Below are 18,870 nucleotides of genomic sequence, written 5' to 3'. Positions count from 1 at the left end.
AAAAAACCACCTGCTGGATATTAATATATCTATTAGCACAGGGGTACCCAAACTGCGGGCCGCGGGAGCAATGACATTCTATGTATTTTTTTTCTATTAATAGTGAAAAGCAGGCACCGACAGCAGCTGTAACTGTAGAAAAATTAAGTGTGCAAGGCAGTATTGGCGGACTGTCAATCAAAGCAGAAATTCACAAATCAGAGCTAACAGATTGCTTACTTGTAGGCGGGATGTAGAGCGAGAGCTCTGACAATAGGGCAGTGTTAAGGTCATGTGATCGCTCTGCTGGCAGATGTAAAAAGTGTGTTCAGTATTCATATAATTAAACTATGTCGAATCCGCTGCCAAAGAACAAGTGTTGCAACGTATAAAAGAACAAAAAAGGCAGCTACAGGAGTTTGAATGCATTTGTAACGTGGACTCGGTTTTGAGATGCTGGAATGGGTTTTGTAGAAACATTTTCATACTAACTTTTGTACTTGATAACATTCATTTACAAATTCAATTGATGCCTATGGCGAATGTTTTTGAGACTAATTATATACATGGGAATAAGAGACATCCACTTCTTCATTGTTTGATAACCAAAAAAAATAACTGCATTTCTAAAATGTTCAATTATACAAAGGTACCTAATTTAAAGGTTTGCTAAAAAAAACCCATCTGTTTAGTTTTTGCTATTTATTTTATTTACTAAAATTAAAGTGTTTCAAAAAAAAATATTTTCACTCAGTGCTTAGTCTATGTGATTGACATCTTTCGCAATTTATTCAAATGAATAAAAGGACAGTTTAGATTAGGTTTATTGATAATGTTACAGGTTTAAACATATAAAATGTTTTTTAATTTGACATTTTCCCCAAGGAGTGCTAGTGGGCCGCAGTGCCTAATGCAGCTGAACAAGTGGGCCTCAGGTAAAAAAGTTTGGGAACCCCTGTATTAGCATACTCCTATGCAGACGCACATTGGTGTGGTTTGCTTAACTTAACAACAATCATGACTTAGGTGAATCAACTTAACTAACACAAAACACTAATCTAACAATACATTTCAATGATCAATACTTGTTTTAGTAAAAAAGAACGTATAGAACTGAAGAGCAGAATGCACTACCTAAACTCAAAATGGTTGAAACAGGGGAACACCTTCATCCTCCAAAGCTGTGTGATTCACATATTCGGAGTGGCCGCCAGACTCTTTACTTTAGCGTGCGTTGCTAAACCACTTGCAAAGCTTAGTCCCTCATCCAGTTAAGGTAGAATGCCTAAAATATTATATTTGTTTCTCTACACCGAGGTATTTAGAAATCTAAAGGAGAAAGTGGAAAAAAAACATACCTTAAATCCAGTGCTACCATTGGGCATCTTGTGCAGGCTGTATGGGATCTTCGACTTCTCCGCCTGCACAAAGGGATCATCGAATGCTCTGCCGTGGAACTTTTTGAAGCCATGGATTGTGTTCTTTGCATTGGTTATCATCTAAGGTAAAAGGCATGGAAATGGAAATCACAACTTACCATGATGAGGGGTAACTTCAAACTGATAATGCATGCTTGCTTGAGTAGAACACACACCCTGGGGTTTATGTGAATGATCTAAACAGTTGCACCTATACCGCAATTTTTCAATCCTGTTGGTGTTTCTCCCCCCCAGGGGTGATTTATTGACAGACTCGGTATCACCACTACTGACAATAAAACTACAGTCCACAAAACAAACAAACAAAAACAGATCATCAAGGAGATCCACTGGGCACACATTCCGAATCCCTGCAGCAAAGGGATGAAACAGCAATGTGGTGGCAGGCTATGTTTTTGACCATGTGGCTGAACTTTTTGATCCCCGAGATATATAGCAACATTTTCACCTTTCAGCTCGCCTGGAGCCAGGTATAGTACAGAAGCAGCTGAAGCCAACAGAGCTGAAAGGTCAATTAGTACGATATGGTCAAAAACACAGTCAGTTTTGAGATAGTTATGAACAGATAGAGAAATGAGAACAACACTAAAGACTGGATGTAATGCAAACATCAACAGATTGTTTAAACTATATAGCAGTACTGTTTAATGTTCAATACAAAATGGAGAACACATCTTTGATTATTGATCAGTATCCAGTGTTTACCTGGCTCTTTGCTGCATTCCCGATTGTACGGTTTCTGGATGCCAAAGATACACACGCGCTGCAATGGAGAAATCAACATCAGCAAATCAATAAACACATTCAGTTTGATGTAAACTCAAGCCTTTCATCTGTAACACGGCAATACTTTTTTTCACATAATAGGGTGTGTTACTTAGAAAATAAACAGCATCTGAAGAGGGGTTACCAGTGCTTCATTTTGAATGAGAAAATAATATGGCATTTGTCAAGGGAATTAGTGCTGACAATGTCATCTGTCTGGATGTAGATTTTTTTTTATTTGTTATCTCAGGCTGAGGAAAGGGTTTAAGAAGAATTATGAAAGGTACATTTACATTAGATAATAAGTGTGTTAGATACATAAATCTCATGCTATGACTGTTATACAAATGTTGAGCTATGAGTGTCATGAAAAAGTTGATCAGCACTGCCTACAGAGTGCACTTGTACACATAATAATGTTCCTGTGAATTATGAAGGTATGGGTGGACAGGCATCTCCTTATAACCATGATCTCATTATCACATTTACTTTGGCATTTTTTTATTTTTTTTATTTATACTCTTCATAGCCAATGCTTCTTTTTCAAGACTACACACTTTTATGATTACAAATATTTCTGTTGTCAGGCATAAAGTCAATCACTCCTTTCAATTTGTACACAAGCTAGTACAATAGAAAAGGTTTATTTTGTAGGACTGCTTTATGAACAGTTTAAGTGTATGGTCAAGCCTTGGGTACTCATAAAATGCCAATCTATGTTGATGTAAAACCTATAGCAGATTCCACCTGACAAAAAAACAGCCTTGGTATAGGATAATAATGGGGCCGAACACCCACCATCCGATATATTTAAATGGTAGCGATGAATGACTGACCTCTACACTGCACATCAGTTAGAACAGTCATTTCAACAACTGTACTTCCAGAGAATTCCATGGTACAGTATTCTTGCTCGGTGACATTAAACAACGAATCAATGAAATCGAAAACAGATCTCCAGGGATAAAAGTTATTATTAGCTCTCTGTTAAAGTATATTTAATATTTTCTGTGCTTTCCGTAACACCTGTTTAGTAACATGCCGACTGCAGCAAGGACCTTATCCGACAAAGCATTCTTTGGCTGTATTGACAGACTATACAGATTTCCCGAGTTACATATGGCTGTCCAGCAGCAGCAGTGCAGCTGACAAAGCCGGTGAAAAAGGTAAGAAACCCATCACCTAGTGATTAATACGAAAACGTAAAATGTAATATCCGACTAACGTAACCATATCCAAACTCTACTTAGACCGTGGGAGTGAATGAATGAACAAACGAATCAACAATGGATACATTTAATTGAAATTAATGAATGGGTATCTGAATATATAAACTTATTATTAAGCAGTCTCACGAGACTGCCGTAAATGCCAGTGAATTTCCATGGCTGCTTTTAAAATACAGTACTACGTAAATAATATAATATTCTTAGCGGACAGTGACAGGGAACTGAAGAAAAAAAACCATTAGTAATAAATAAATCATTATTATTATTATTATTTTCCCAGACTAGTTTAACTAAAAACTATAAAGCTTATTATTTGCATGGCCTTACATAACGGTGTTCCTGCACCTTACTACAGCACAGACAGTATTAGTGCTGAATGGTTTAGCGATGTGATGCCAAAAAAAATACTCACGGTGTGCATCTGTCGCTGTATTCATTTGCGATGGTTTCGATGCCCCCGCTCCGGGCAACAGCGATGTAGCAATTGTGGAAGCCAACATCAATACCTACCACTGACATAATGAAGAGGATGGAGAGATGCCGCTTTGTCCTAAAAAATATATACCGATTTTTAACAAAAGAAAGCAAGGACGAATGTAATGTATGCTAATCCCCCGTCTGTAAAATCTCAATCAATACCTTCCTTTATATGTGATCTTGTGTCAAAAGCCGGCTTCTGTAAGCGTCTATATTACAACACAGCTAACCCCTATAAAGCAAAATTTCTACAGAACTCTCTAGACTTCCACTGCAGTCGCCAACCGGCAACACACGAAGAACATGCGCAATCCTGAGGAAAGCCTTGGAAAGACGGCAGTAGCCCGCCTCCTGCTCAGTCTGATTGGCTGCGATTACCCCTTCTCCCGTTATAATTGGTTAGCTGGCCCGTCTATAACAGAAAGATCTAGAAGGGAGGAGGCAGGCCGAATGCTTTACGTCATTAGGGGGAGGTTGGTTAAGATTGTCATGTCTTTTTTTAAGATACAAAAGGAATGTGCACAGAATTCATGTAAAGTCACGATGACACATTAAGGTGCTATCACTAAGGTTGGCTTTAGTAATAGTTTATTGTGACTTTCATTATCATTATTATGTATGGCACTATTGTCATAGAAACCAATAGTCTGGAACAGAAATCATCTAAAAAAAATCTATGAAAACAGTTGTTTGAAAGGAGATCTCAAAATAATGCACTAGTAGAAGCTGAGGGTCTGGTAACTTGTTGAAAAGAAAGATGTTCTTTATAAGTTAGCCACATCCTCCAAAAATCCACCAAGACAGCTTCGTGGCACTCCTCTTGTTCATTTTTGCTTTTACCTGTCCAGGCAAATTCTCCTATCAGCAAGCTATAGTGGTGAACCTTTTTTTTAAATTTTCTTTTCACTGTGGATCTATGATTCACGGCTATTATTCTTATTACATCTTTAAATGTACATTATGCCCATTTCTGGCAATTGTAGAGCACTGACTCATCTGAATATGAAAGCATTGTAGAGCCCTTTGTAAATAGCCATAGAATAACGAACAATACATCCTTGTTATAGAAAGCCCAGAATAAGGAAACAAAATTATGTATTTGTATTTAAGTAGAATTTAACATGTTTCCTTTTATTGTTGTGGTCAAGTGGTTAAAGAATCGGGCTTGCAACAAGGAGATCCCCGGTTCAAATCCCACCTCAGCCACTGACTCATTGTGTGACCCTGAGCAAGTCACTTAACCTCCTTGTGCTCCGTCTTTCGGGTGAGACGTAATTGTAAGTGACTCTGCAGCTGATGCATAGTTCACACACCCTAGTCTCTGTAAGTCGCTTTGGATAAAGGCGTCTGCTAAATAAACAAATAATAATAAAAAATAAAAAAAATGTTACACACATATTGCTTAAACTTTATCATTTAGACATAATATAGCCATAATTATAAACAGAAATTAAGTGGTGATCAATTACCTAACCCTCTGGAAGAAGCATGGGTACGGAACAGTCAATCGTCAGGAGAGGACTTGAGAATAGGCTTCTTAGATGCCTCTCCAAGTGCCTGCTGTTTTATAACAATCTCTACGCCCCTTTACGTGCAAACTTTATCTGTGGGTCAGCAACATTTTGACCAGACCACTCTTATTTGTACCAGGTCAGATGAGGTCAGTCCTGTTCATTTTATAGCCCCTTTCCCAGGCAACAAAACATTATTTCCCTGATAGCAGCATACACTGCCCACATAGTAGCAACACTACTGCATCTCAATGATAACTGTGTACCTAATATAGTAACAGGAGAGCATTTTAGGAACCTATATTTTAATTTGCTGAAAGGTAGTTAAAAAAGGCTAAAATGAAAAAAAAAAAACTTTGCTTAAACACAATATCATCAAGGCTACTAAGAACTGACATAAGCTTTTGCTCCAGTACTAGGTTTGCAGATTTTTCAAAAGAAAAAAAAAACAAAACTTTACTTTCAGTACATTTCTTCACTTTGAAAGTCTCTGAAGGTACATAGAGAATTCCTAGAGGGTACATAGAGAGTATAGAGAGTACAGAGAGAGAGAGAGAGAGAGAGAGAGAGAGAGAGAGAGAGAGAGAGAGAGAGAGAGAGAGAGAGAGAGAGAGAGAGAGAGAGAGAGAGAGAGAGAGAGAGAGAGAGAGAGAGAGAGAGAGAGAGAGAGAGAGAGAGAGGTAATATAACTGCAGACCACCATGGAGAATAAGGCATCTGGTAATATACCTATATTCCCTTGCAGTTAAGAAAACTAGGTGAATGAAACTAAAATGAAAGTGTGCTGAAGCTAATTAAGGAAAATTGATTTTTAAAAAAGTAGTTCCTACACCTTTAAGATATGACTGGGGTCTAAGTTAGATGGAAATGTTAACTTACAGTACTAAAGATTCTGTGCAAGCGCTTTCTTTTTTTTTACCCCTGCAAGTATGAAAAAATACAACATGAAAGAACAGGTTTACTCCTTGGTGTTATCCAAATGGACATTTAAAAGATAGAAAACATTTTTAAATCCATTGTTTAGAGTGGAAATAGTGGAACACAAAATGTTTGTCGAACTTACCACCTTATTATGCAAGTTCAACAAAACAGGTCATATTCAGTTCGAGCCTAAATGTTTATTTTGCTAACCAGCACATGTATTTTATTATTAAGTAGAGGACCCCCCTCTACTTAATAAGTCTTTGATTTTATCATGGCGCCAGCACAAGGCACCAGTCCCACGCAGGACATTAGAGAAGGCTCCTGGAAAAAACCTGGAACTCCCTCTTGCTTCTAGATTTTTCTGAAGTGGTGAATCGTTCCTCTGTACTGATGTTCTGCTTCCCCACTTTAAAAGAGCAAAAACAAAATACAAAATCTAAGTTAAAGACGGTTTAACTTCTTTTAATGTGGCTGTCATCATTGTTGTGTCATATCTGAGATGCGACTCCAAACAATGACCCAAACTTTGAAATGCAAGGTTGTGGCAGAGCAGGGCTCTGCCCTTAGAAATACTGGCAGGGAAGGATTTAAATTCTCCTCCCTGCCCAGGTTGATTGCTACAGGTGGGAGCAATCCACCAATTAATTATTCAATTATTATTCAGCCACCTGGCATAAAAGGGAGAGTTTTGGAAGGAGAAGAAGCGGTTTTCTGTGTGTGCTGTTTTGTTAGTTTTTGAAACCAGTGAAGGCAATGCCCAGCCTGGAAGCCATATTTTTGTTGTAAGTTTTGTTTTGTGTTGATTGTTTGTGTTTGAAACCTTTTTGTTTGGCCCTTGTGCCTATTTATTTGATTATTTTTGTTTATTAAAAAGCTTTATTTTGAACTTTCAAACTGTCTTTGAGCCTCACCCTCTGTCATCCCTGCCACATTTGGTGTCAGAGTGGGATAACGCCACCTGGAGGCTCAGGGCAGTATTTTTTTGTTTGTTTGTTTTTTGAATTTTGTGAGGTTTTTTTTGAGAAAAAAAAAAAAGAAATGGGGAGAAGAAGGAAGACATGGGAGGAGCCCAAACATCTTGTGCCTGAGTGGGAGGAGCCCGAACATCTTGCACCTGAGTGGGAGGAGCCCGAATGTCTTGCGCCTGAGTGGGAGGAGCCCGAACGTCCTGCGCCTGAGTGGGAGGAGCCCGAACGTCCAAAGCCCAAGAGGGGGGAGTCGGTGCGTCCAGAGCCCAAGAGGGGGGAGTCGGTGCGTCCAGAGCCCAAGAGGGGGGAGTCGGTGCGTCCAGAGCCCAAGAGGAGGGAGTCGGTGCGTCCAGAGCCCAAGAGGGGGGAGTCGGTGCGTCCAGAGCCCAAGAGGGGGGAGTCGGTGCGTCGAGAGTCAGAAGAGGTGGAGCTGCCGACCCGAGAGCCAGAAGAGAAGAAGGCTGAAGCCCCTCAGCAGCCTTTGCACATGCTGCTGAGAGGAGCTCAGGGGAGGCGCACCCGACTGCGACGGCAGGAGGTGCCACCCCGACTTCAGAGGCCACTAGAATGGCCACAGCCACCACCGCCAACGCCGGAGTGTCTGGAACCATTGCCACTGGAGGAGCTGGAACTGCCGTTGCCGGAGTGGCCGTCGCCTCCGCCTCCTGTTCCAGAGGATCTGCCTGTTGTTCCTGAGGGTCCATCGTCTCTGCCTGTTGTCCCAGAGGGTCCGCCTGCTGTTCGTGAGGGGTTGTCGTTCCCGCCTCTGCCAGCAGAGGGAGACGGGCCGCCGTTCCCGCCTCCGCCACCAGAGGGAGTCGGGCCGCCGTTCCCGCCTCCGCCACCAGAGGGAGTCGGGCCGCCGTTCCCGCCTCCGCCACCAGAGGAAGACGGGCAGCCGTTCCTGTTTCCACCACTAGAGATGCCACCATCGCTGCTCCTGCTGGAGGGTCCAAGTTCCCTACCAGCGTTCATGGGCTTTGAAGGTCCGGGGCCCCCGCTATTGAAGGAAGCTTGGGGGATCCGGCATCAACCCCGCCCACCACCGCCCGCTGAAATAGCCCACCCAAGGGACAAAATGGGACTCTTGGGGGGAGGTCTTGGGTTCAAAGTGGGGGGGGGAGTTTGGCCGATTGCGGCCTCTGTACTTTGTACGTGGAGGGAGGTGTGTGGCAGAGCAGGGCTCTGCCCTTAGAAATACTGGCAGGGAAGGAGTTAAATTCTCCTCCCTGCCCAGGTTGATTGCTTCAGGTGGGAGCAATCCACCAATTAATTATTCAATTATTATTCAGCCACCTGGCATAAAAGGAGGCCTCAGCATCCCAGTAGGAGGTAGAGTTTTGGAAGGAGAAGAAGCGGTTTTCTGTGTGTGCTGTTTTGTTAGTTTTTGAAACCAGTGAAGGCAATGCCCAGCCTGGAAGCCATATTTTTTGTTGTAAGTTTTGTTTTGTGTAGATTGTTTGTGTTTGAAACCTTTTTGTTTGGCCCTTGTGCCTATTTATTTGATTATTTTTGTTTATTAAAAAGCTTTATTTTGAACTTTCAAACTGTCTCTGAGCCTCAACCTCTGTCATCCCTGCCACAAAGGTATTCACAAGATGGTTGCCTTGGCAGTCACAATACTGAAGGTTAGTATCTTGAATTTTCGCACAGGCATAAATGGCGTATATTTTCAAAAGGTCGAGCAATTACAAATCAGAAATTATCCAGGTAACTCTTTGAATTTTGAGTTTTTCAAAAGGTCAAGAACATGTTTTGAGTTTGTATAAATATATCCGATTTTAGAACTCAACAACTTCTATCCTTCTTGGATGTTACAGTTTTCTTGAGTAATTGTGCAAGTTACATCATTTTTTAACCTAATTTCAAAGCTACTTCACAGTTTCTTCTCAATTTTCCATTTGAAAATCCTCATTACGTGAGATGCTGATGCGGGAGAAGATTTTTTTTGTTTTTTTTGTTTTTTTTTTCCTAGCCGAAACTAACTTTAACTTTACTAATGTAACATACATTACAAAACACCATTCAAAAGGTAAACATGCCCAACCATCCCCAATATTGAGGGTATCAAAGTATATTCATACACATAACACCTAATTATATTTTTAATTATATTTAGTTTTTTCAATATTATGAATTCATTAGTTACTGTTCCTGGTACATGATGTTAAATAAAATGTTATATATATATATATGATGATTTTAATTATAATTTTAAATGATGTCTCAATCCTAAAGTTCTAGGTGATGCAAAACTTTTGGACATAACTGTAAACTATTTGATTGACATAAGATGTGTGTCATTACGTTTTAATTAAGTGCATGACTGTAACATGACCAGCCCTATGTAGGTACTACTGTAAAATGACCAGCCCATAGGTCCTACTGTAAAATGATCAGCCCCTACGTAGAAAACGTGTAGTTCATTTACATTTATTTAGAACACATACTATTTTATATTCTGATTGGTCCAAATTAATATGTGTACTAGGTATGCATGGCAAAGTATGGAAGGCCATTCAAGGTCAAAACCATTTTATTCAGAACGTGTTTCAAATATTTAGTACACGTTCTAATTTTAATTTAGTCTGTGTTGTAATTCTAATTATTATACATACTCATTTGGCCAATCAAATCACTGAAATTGAAATAAGACCAATGGAGTTAAAGAAAATAGTATGTGCAATAAACTATCCAATTAAAAATCGACTTAGATTTGCCATTACCACCCAATTCGTGGCGGTATATAAATATAATTGGAAAATAAAAATAATAATAAACGGTTGTGTACCTTGTTAATATAAACTGAATCGTGTCAGGGTCAACATGCACATCACAACAATTAATTGCTATATTTTTGTACAGTATTTTTAAAATGTGAATACAATAGCAAGGACATGACCAAAAAAAATAAATTAAACAGGGCTAAAAACTGGGGAAAGTTTTCCTGAGACGCCTGGTAACTCAGCAAATCTATATTTGTACCATAAAATAAAACCTCTCGCCGTCATATTTGCAATTTTTATTTTTCTTGACTTTTTAAAACTGTTTCATGACTGATTTGTTATCCCGAAGGTGATTGGTTACTCTTGTAATTACGCTGGGAATACGAAGTCATTACAAGCGACTATATTGGCATGATTCGGAATTATTCTAAAATGACGTAGACCCCTTAGGTCATTTACATTTATTTTGAACACATACTATTTCATGTATTCTGATTGGATCATCAATACGTGTAAATATTTGAAACATGTACTAAATAACGCGTTTTTGACCAGAATCCTTCCATACTAATGAGTTCCACTGAACTATAAAATTCACAGAAAAGAAAAAAAAAACCACAACAGTTCAACAAAAACAATCAAAGTTAATAAGAAATATTACACATACTTAACATTAGAGCTTTCTATTGAAAAATACACTTAAAAAATGCATGTACAGTATGAACCAAACATGAGAGAATTATACTGTACTTTCCACATTTGAAACTTTACATTGCCCCCTGTTGGAAGCTTCTGCAATGGCAGCAATACTTTAAGTAGAGAGCTATTTCTAATAATAGAATATATTTTAACGTTTGTCATATTCTGCAATGCATACAGAACCAGTTAATATACTTTACTTGGTGTAATGCAGGGCTGTCAATCGTATTTACCCACAATTTGGTTTAATCGTATTGATAAAGAAAGCTCAGCAATTTAGCAACGATCCAGTTTACCAGCAAAGATACGCCCCAATGTACTATACCAATTCTATCTCCATTCAGGATACTATAAAACGTGTATTCACTGAAACAAAAATTACTTTGAGTGTCGAGAACCAGACAGATAGCTGGCTGTGGACACCAGTTTATAATTGTATAATTTGGCAACAGTTTCGAGGAAAAAAAAAAAAAAAAAAAAAAAAAAACTAAGACAAAGGTACTGGATAATGATTTTTGTTAGTTATCGTTACAGTATATAGTAACAGAACACAAAACATATAAAGCAATTGCAGTGTTTAGATTATTGTGCCAAAATAACAAGAGAACAAAACGAGCATAGTAAAACCCAGAACGGATAATAGTGACCGGATCATTCGTTCGAGTATTTTTTCATTATGAAAATTGGTCAAACGTTTGTTAAAATAGTGGATTTGTTTACATTTTTTTTTTTTTATCTCGTTTACACAAACGTGTAGGGTGGCTTTCATGCAGACCCACCCATCGCTTGAGCGCAGCAACTCACATGTAGCTGTAGGAACGACATCCTGTCCTCCAATGATATGCAATACATTATCATACCGTAGTGTGCGCCTTGCTAATAAGACGCGCCTTAAGGAAATGACGCCATACAGAGGGCCGGAGCTAGAGGAAGTGTGGGGAAGTTTAGGCGAGGTTTTGCAAGCATTTTCTTTGTGAGCCCAAAATGAAGTCAGAAGTGTCAGAATCTGGCGAGTCCTCTTCACAGGTTAAAACCAGGCAGAGAAGCCTGAAACTTAAAGGTGCAGAAGTGGAGCTGCTGGTGGATGAGGTGGTTGCCCACTATTATGTTTTGTTTGGGAGCTGCTCCAATAAAACAACCACAGCAAGAAAGCAGGAAATATGGAGAGAAATCCAACAAAAAATAAATGCCTTGGGGGTGACGCAGCGTTCCATTAAAATCCTAAAGAAAAGGTGGACACACACCAAAAGAAGGACCAGGGAGAAGTTGGCCAAAAACCGAGCAGCTGCCAGCACCACTGGTTGGGGTCCTTCTGCCCAGGAACCCCTGACACCCATGGAGGAGATGATAGCCTCTATCCTGCTACCAGAACAAGTGGAGGGACTGTCAGGGCAGATAGGCACATGCAGAGATCCTGAGAAAACACAACAAAGTTCAGGTACATAAACATTTGTGGACATGTTTAATTATTTAAGGTGTTTATTAAATAAAATTGTATAACCCCAGTAATATACCATATGTGTTACATTAAATTAACATATGTTATCAATACATATAATAATACATATACATGTGTAAAGGTGTATTCCTTATAGACAACACATTCATTATAACATAGTTATAAAACATATATATATATATATTTCACATACATACATACAGAGGACATAATGGCATTTCTCATGACAGTTGTAATGCCTTGTAAATTAGCGATAAGCAATATATCATGATTAATTTGGTATAACAATCGTGTAAAGTATCTAAATTTATGTCATTTATTTACTCAAGGTAACATATTGTTTTTGTATAACCTTTTGTATAAAAAAAAACCATTTCAGAGGTAACTTTACTGTTTCCATTTAATATGAATGGTTAAACCTGTCCATAGACAGTTTGAACCCTCTGTGTGATGACATTAGTTTGAAATAGCCCACTACAATGCACTCCCACTTCCTAACCTGGACAATAATCCACTGGAATGGTGGAAAGTTCACAATGGTTCACCTAAGTACGTGGCCAAGATGGTTTTATGTGTGTTTAAGTACCTCTTCAGAAAGCTTATTTAGCAACATTGGAGACATTGTCTCTGCTACCAGAAATCGAGTGCTCCCAGAGACTGTTCACAGGCCACAGTTCATGTATATGTGGTTCATGTGGTAGTTGACACTGCAAAATACTTCTCGGAAGAAAATGGAATGGAGGAAGTGTAATGAGAATGTGTAGTACAAACATGTTTGGTAATGCATAAAGAACCACATTATAGGGTTTTGTTGTATAAGGGTTATGTTGATTTTATTTCCTGTTGTATAATGTCGTTTACATGCTGACCTCATTAAAGTCTATGTGATGTGACTTTTTATGTATGTATTTATTATTGTAGAGCTTTTTAAAAAGTGAATGCTTAAAGTCTTAGGAGCATACACTGTTTTACACATAGTCCACTGTTTGGACTGGACTTCCTTAAGGTGGAACCGGACCTGAATCCATAGATTTGGATCGGACCACTCATGGTGTCTGGTCCGGTGTCATCCCTGTTGTAAATCATTTCATTGTCAGGATTTTACATACAGTAATGTTGCAAATGAATGACAATTCTCTTGTAACATACATTCTGTACTATAATAAATAATTAGCAAGTTGTTGGTTTCAATATATTTTTTTTTTCAGAATTCTGACACAGTAATAGCCCTGAATTTGTTTCCCCTCAACATGAGGTAAATTAAATGTGATATTGTTATTCAAATTGTAGGTTCAACAAATGTTTTGGAAGGTGGATGGTCTGCAGGTGCGCACAGTCCTAATAGCCCAGCTGAGGAAGGTGAAATGGACGAGCGAGAGGAAACTCCTTCCACTGCAGGTGTGTATGCTGACCAGCCTGTTGAAGAGGATAAAGTCTCCATACATGTGGAACCCATCACACCATCTCCACATGCTGGTACCCCACAGAGGCCCAGGGAACAAGCAGTCACACCTGCAGATTATGATTCTGTCATCCTGGAGCAACAAAGGCAGAACCACAGTATGCTGCAACACTCCCTGCAAAGGCTGAATCAGCATATGAGCAACCAAAATATTACTCAACACAGAATTTGCCAGACCTTAGAAAGGTGGCAAGAAAATAGTACTGAGCACAATAGGCAGATGCTGATGAGCATGGCAGCCATTAACAACACATTAAGAGGTGCTCTTGATGTGTTCAACCGGCTAGCCTGGCAGCTAGCTGAAAGATCTAGTGAGACTCCGGGTGAATCTGGCAGCAGCACGCCTGGGACATCGCAGACAACAACCCCATCCATGACTCCACCACAACCTTTGAGAAGAGGGTTACGCATACACGTTGGTGGTATCTCCAGACAGATGGATCCTTCGCCTCCTGAAGGGAAAAGAGGAAGACGACAGTAACTAAAAAGTGCATTCAATCTGTTATCCAATATTTTTAGAAAATATTATTGCTGTTACATTGCATGGTTATGGCTTGGACATTGTAAAAATGAACATGTTTTAGTTATGATAGATGTAATGATATCACTTGACTTCAGCAAAAAAATAAATTCTGCTTCAATACAAGCTTGAAGCATCTTCTTTTGGTATTATGACAATACATATTGAAAATACTTCCAGCTCTGTAGTGACACTTTTTCTAATTTCTCTTCCACGTCCAGCATTGTCGCATCTCATTTTATTATTATGGTGGGGTTCTGACATTTATAGGTTTGTCTATCGCCAGCAAATCCATTGTTGACTGTTAAATTATGCAACAATAATTTGACAAACTTTGTCAGGTTTATTACTGTGCCACACCCCCAGATTTGTCCAGACTTCTGAAGCGACTTAACAAACCAAATGTCCGCTCAATGACAGAGCTTGTGGACCGATGTGCACAATTATAACAAAAATCTGCTGGCACAATTATACATCATTACTATGCTAAACTACAGTCTCCACTAACATACCTAGCTTGAGCTCCTACAATGCTGTCATCTCTGGAAAATGTGAGAGATTTCCTGGTCAGTTTTAGCATGGCCTGCCGTACCGACTGGAAATCTTGAAAAGGTTGGTTGTGAGATGCCAGCAACTGTAGCTATGGTCATTTGAAATGACCCAGATGCTAAATAATGTAATATCCACAATCATTTGACTAGGCCAGGAACAGCATGACTCCTACCAGCGAGAGGATGGATGTCCTCTTTAATTTCCTCATTTAAAGATAGTATTGTGTTTGTGCTCAATCTGTATCGTGATGATTTCTTCCTCTGACAAACCTAAAAAGGCATGCCTTCCTAACAATTCGGGGTCTTGCTGTTTTTCAGGCTACGATCCTTTCTTCTTCCTCTCCCCTTTTAAAATGCCGCCTTTCTCTGTTAGTAACAAGTGCCACCATGATGAAAAAAATAAACGTTTCATAAGAAGGATCTCTGTACTGCTTTAATTGATTGTCTCGGAAGCTGGCTTGGCTTGTCCGGTATTGTCTAAATGTTTTACTGATGTGAAGAGGTGGATGTTCCAAATTTTTTTATAGTTTTAAAATAGATCTGGGCTATTTCACCACATTTGTAAAGTGAATGATTGTCAGTTGAGGTTGTAATGTGAGCGAGTTGTGTTGGTGTAACAATATAGCAACTCGTACACAGGGCACAGCTGACTGGATTTAGGGTAATCTGTAGCCAATTGTCTAGAGCACCCAGCTCTCAACCTGTAGGGCATTATGTAAGCACTGACGCTAACCTAGTGTGCCAGCAGTCAGTGCCAGCTCATCAAAGGGCCTCATCATCTAAGGGTCGATGGTCTACACTGTGGTAGTCCAAACGAGGACAGGCCAATGTGGACCGACTGCAAAAACTTTGCATCGATCTGACGGCTCCAACTCCAGGTTTGTATAAATTACTTTTTCTTTTCTCTTATTTAATGCTCTCACTCCTCCTGTATCTGTGTTTTCGTCTCCCTCTCGCACCACCCCCTCCTGTACCGATTCTACTTCCTTTCCACTACTGCTCCTTACCATGACTATCTTTAATATCCTTGTAATCCTCTTGTTCCTTTCCTCTGTCTCCTCCCTGCCACCGCAAATCTAACTCCTAACCTCATCTCCCTGCCTCTCACTCTTCCCCTGCTCACCCCCACCCCCCGCTCTTTCTCTGGCACCCTCTGGAATTGTCGCTTGGCTTCCAGCTGACTTAATTTCTGCCATTGTCTCTCTTGACTTCCTAACTCTCACTGAAACCTGGATCTCCCCTGATAACACTGCCACTCCAGCCGCCCTTTCCTCTCTACCTCCTCTCCCACTCTCCTCGCCCCTCTGGATGGGGTGGGGGAACATGACTTCTGTCTCCCTCCCTCACTAACTTTCTTGATGAGCTTGACTTCCTCCTCTCTCCCTCCAACCCTGTTATTTTACTAGGTGACTTCAACATCCACCTCTCCAACCCTAACCACTCTGCTGGATTTTTTCCCCTTCTTCACTCATTCACCTTCTGTCTCTCCTTGTCGTCATTCACCCCTTCTTCACCAACTACTCCATGCAGCTCCTTGTTCGGGCCCCGATACTGTCCCGCCTTGATTACTGTAACTCTCTCCTGGCCGGCCTCCCTGCTTCCGCTATCCATCCGCTCCAGCTCATCCAAAACTCTGCTGCTCGCCTTGTCTTTTTGCTTCCTCGTTTCTCCCACACTATACCGCTACACTGCTCTCTGCACTACACTCTCTCCTGCCAGCCTCAAGTCTGCCCCAGACTTGCTCACCAGGCTACAGTCCAACAATTACATGCCGGGGTAACTACGTCCACTTCTGACACCACTGTAGCGATCTCGGTTAATGCAGGCAGGCGAGTAACACAGGGCGAGGCAATCCACAAACAGGCGGAGGGCGAGATCGCTACAATATGTAAGGTATAAACCACGACGGGCCATGCGGTTCCCATGATATATACCATGCCTGGGGTGGTGTTAAGGCCCGAGGTGTCAGCCAAGGGCCTTTAACCACCCCAGAAGTGATATATATCAATCATCGGAACCGCAAGTGGTTTCGCTTATAACATGGCTAACTGTCATTTGGGGGATGAAAAATAATAAACATTTTAAATTAAGACAAAACCAGAAACTTTTATTGTGTATACATCCGCAATGTAATATATTCCCAAATTTAATTTATTGTTTGCTTATTAAAAATAAATTGCACATGTCTGTTTATTGTGAATTTCTGCATCGAAAGTGACATCTCGCTAGAAACGAAAGGACTGAGCACACTCTGATGATGGGCTGAGTTTCAAATGACACAGAGGAAGTAAGGGGAAAAGCTGCCATGGATGCTGAAGCTGTATCTCTATCAGGTGAGTTTGTGTACTCGTTATATGCGAGGCACACATATTCAAGTCCGTTTTCATACTTTCGGATCTCAAAAGATCTGTCCAAATCGTGCCAGATTAAGTTGAAGATCAAACCAGACTTTACGCACCAAGCCGACCGCTGTGTCAGGGGACAGTGCCTCACTTTCTCGCAGATGCTTAAAATCCAGGCAAGTAATTCGGGGGGTGGTGTCTGGCCTTGTTTTTACGTGCTTTTCTAAGTTTTCATGACTGACAGGAATACGTTCTTGTTGATTTAATACTCGCTGTCAGCAGAGATGTTAAAACTTCTACTGTTAAAACATCTATTTAGTCCAGCTCTCAGCGTTATAAAACTGGAGACTGAATATTGGTCCCCAGTTGAACTTTTTGCACTGGCATAAAATTCCCTTAATATGTATTTATTATTATTTATTTATTAGCAGACGCCCTTACCCAGGGCGACTTACAGTCGTAAACAAAAAATAAATTTCAAGAATCACAGTACAAGTATTAATACAATTAAGAGCAAGATAAAACACAATGACTTCAATTCTAGTAAGTACAAGTATATGACAAAATACGGTTCAATATCGGAGCAGATAACAGTGTCAGTGATAGTTACATCGGGATACGATTAAATGCAAAATACTACAGATTGAATAACACTTGTGGCAGATTACAGTACAATACGCTGTAAAGTACTGGATTAAATGCAGTAAAATAGGGAGCAGATAAGTGCAAGTAAAGCGCATTAAGGAAGAGTGATAAGTGTCCAGAGGGAAAAGAGGAGTTCTACAGGTGCTGTCAGAAGGGATGAGTCTTGAGGAGGCGTCGGGGTGGTCAGGGACTGGGCAGTAAACACATAACATGATGCTGAGATTTTTTTTCCTTATGTCCTTAAAATGAATGTACATATTTTTTTCTTAAATCCAGTCTTTAAGATTGATTAACAGATTAACAGCCCATGCTGTTGTTTTTTTAGTGTTTTTTCAGTCTTTGTTCTCTTCTATTTCATTTAGCTGTTCCTCATCTACTGTTATGTGTCTACTCTTGAAAGTTGCTGGTGCACATATTTTATTTATATTTTTTTCAGATGGACTGCTGTCTTCACTCAGAAAGTTGGTGTTCTACCAGTTATCTGGAGTTTCATCCCCAAATATATTAATGGAAACAGGTGGAATGTCACTCATTTTTGGCAGTGGTTTTGTAAATAATAACAAACCTCAAAGCTAGCTCTCCCTTCTAGTAAGACGTATTAGCATGCATGAGCCTTGCTATTGGCCCGCACATGTGCAGCTCAGAGCTGCTTAAGTGTTACTCTTTGTGACAAATTAGATATCTGGAAATCCCTCCCCCAACCTGTCACTGCATGAATGATATTGGCTTAATACTATGAAAGAGATAAACCAAGAGTTGTTCGCTTACGGCCATACCACCTTGAGAACGCCCGATCTCGTCTGATCTCGGAAGCTAAGCAAGGTCGGGCCTGGTTAGTACTTGGATGGGAGACCGCCTGGGAATACCAGGTGCTGTAAGCTTTTCTTTCTGCAGCTTGACAGGGGGCGCTATTTCCCTTGTTATTTATGTTACTATCCTGGAAGCTGTAAGTCTAAACATCGTTTTCTTTTTTGTTTTTTTATTGTCCCATCCCACACAGGAACAAATATGATAGTTTAATATGTTGCACACACCATTCCTCAATTCGTGACGAAATGTGACCCAGAAAGTTAAAAACAGTACATAAAATAAAATAGAATAAAAAAGATTTATAGGGACACCGACATGCATACAGAGATATTATTATTATTATTATTATTATTATTATTATTAT

At 40.0% G+C, this 18,870-nt stretch overlaps 2 protein-coding genes and 1 non-coding gene across 6 annotated transcripts in view; 2 read left to right on the top strand and 1 right to left on the bottom strand.

The window, feature by feature from the left end:
- The window catches only part of LOC117409323 (heat shock 70 kDa protein 4L-like), a 36,468-nt gene extending 32,257 nt beyond the window's left edge, over positions 1-4,211 (bottom strand). For 3 of the 4 annotated variants that reach the window (XM_059004626.1, XM_059004636.1, XM_034909894.2), the window contains exons 1-3: positions 3,825-4,211; positions 2,124-2,181; positions 1,338-1,478 (exon numbers count right to left, since the gene is read on the bottom strand). In XM_059004626.1, the coding sequence (XP_058860609.1) occupies positions 1,338-1,478; positions 2,124-2,181; positions 3,825-3,931 (306 nt within the window). In that variant the 5' untranslated portion in view covers positions 3,932-4,211. The remainder of the gene's footprint in view (positions 1-1,337; positions 1,479-2,123; positions 2,182-3,824) is intronic. The other variant, XM_059004630.1, reaches the window with a different exon arrangement.
- Positions 4,212-11,627: 7,416 nt separating this feature from the next.
- Positions 11,628-15,129, top strand: LOC117970094 (myb-related transcription factor, partner of profilin-like). Its single transcript, XM_034917973.2, has 2 exons — positions 11,628-12,155; positions 13,467-15,129. Exons 1-2 carry the CDS (start codon positions 11,702-11,704, stop codon positions 14,117-14,119), a joined length of 1,107 nt encoding a protein of 368 aa, XP_034773864.1. The 5' UTR covers positions 11,628-11,701; the 3' UTR covers positions 14,120-15,129.
- A 3,329-nt stretch (positions 15,130-18,458) lies between these two features.
- Positions 18,459-18,577, top strand: LOC117409689 (5S ribosomal RNA). Its single transcript, XR_004545538.3, has one exon. It is a non-coding gene; the product is annotated as a 5S ribosomal RNA (ribosomal RNA).
- The last annotated feature ends 293 nt before the right edge of the window (positions 18,578-18,870 follow it).

The sequence above is a fragment of the Acipenser ruthenus genome, chromosome 2 (assembly GCF_902713425.1).
Source record: "Acipenser ruthenus chromosome 2, fAciRut3.2 maternal haplotype, whole genome shotgun sequence".
NCBI classification, from domain to species: Eukaryota; Metazoa; Chordata; class Actinopteri; order Acipenseriformes; family Acipenseridae; genus Acipenser; species Acipenser ruthenus.
The sequence above is the reverse complement of the archived record's forward strand: the minus strand, read 5'-3'. Positions and strand labels throughout refer to the sequence as shown.

What these genes read in the sequence shown, in the direction of transcription:
- LOC117970094 (XM_034917973.2), top strand. Translation starts at nt 11,702, where the DNA reads ATGAAGTCAGAAGTGTCAGAATCTGGCGAGTCCTCTTCACAGGTTAAA. An exon ending in GAAAACACAACAAAGTTCAG is followed by an intron (nt 12,156 to 13,466) that starts GTACATAAACAT and finishes TTCAAATTGTAG; the next exon opens with GTTCAACAAATGTTTTGGAA.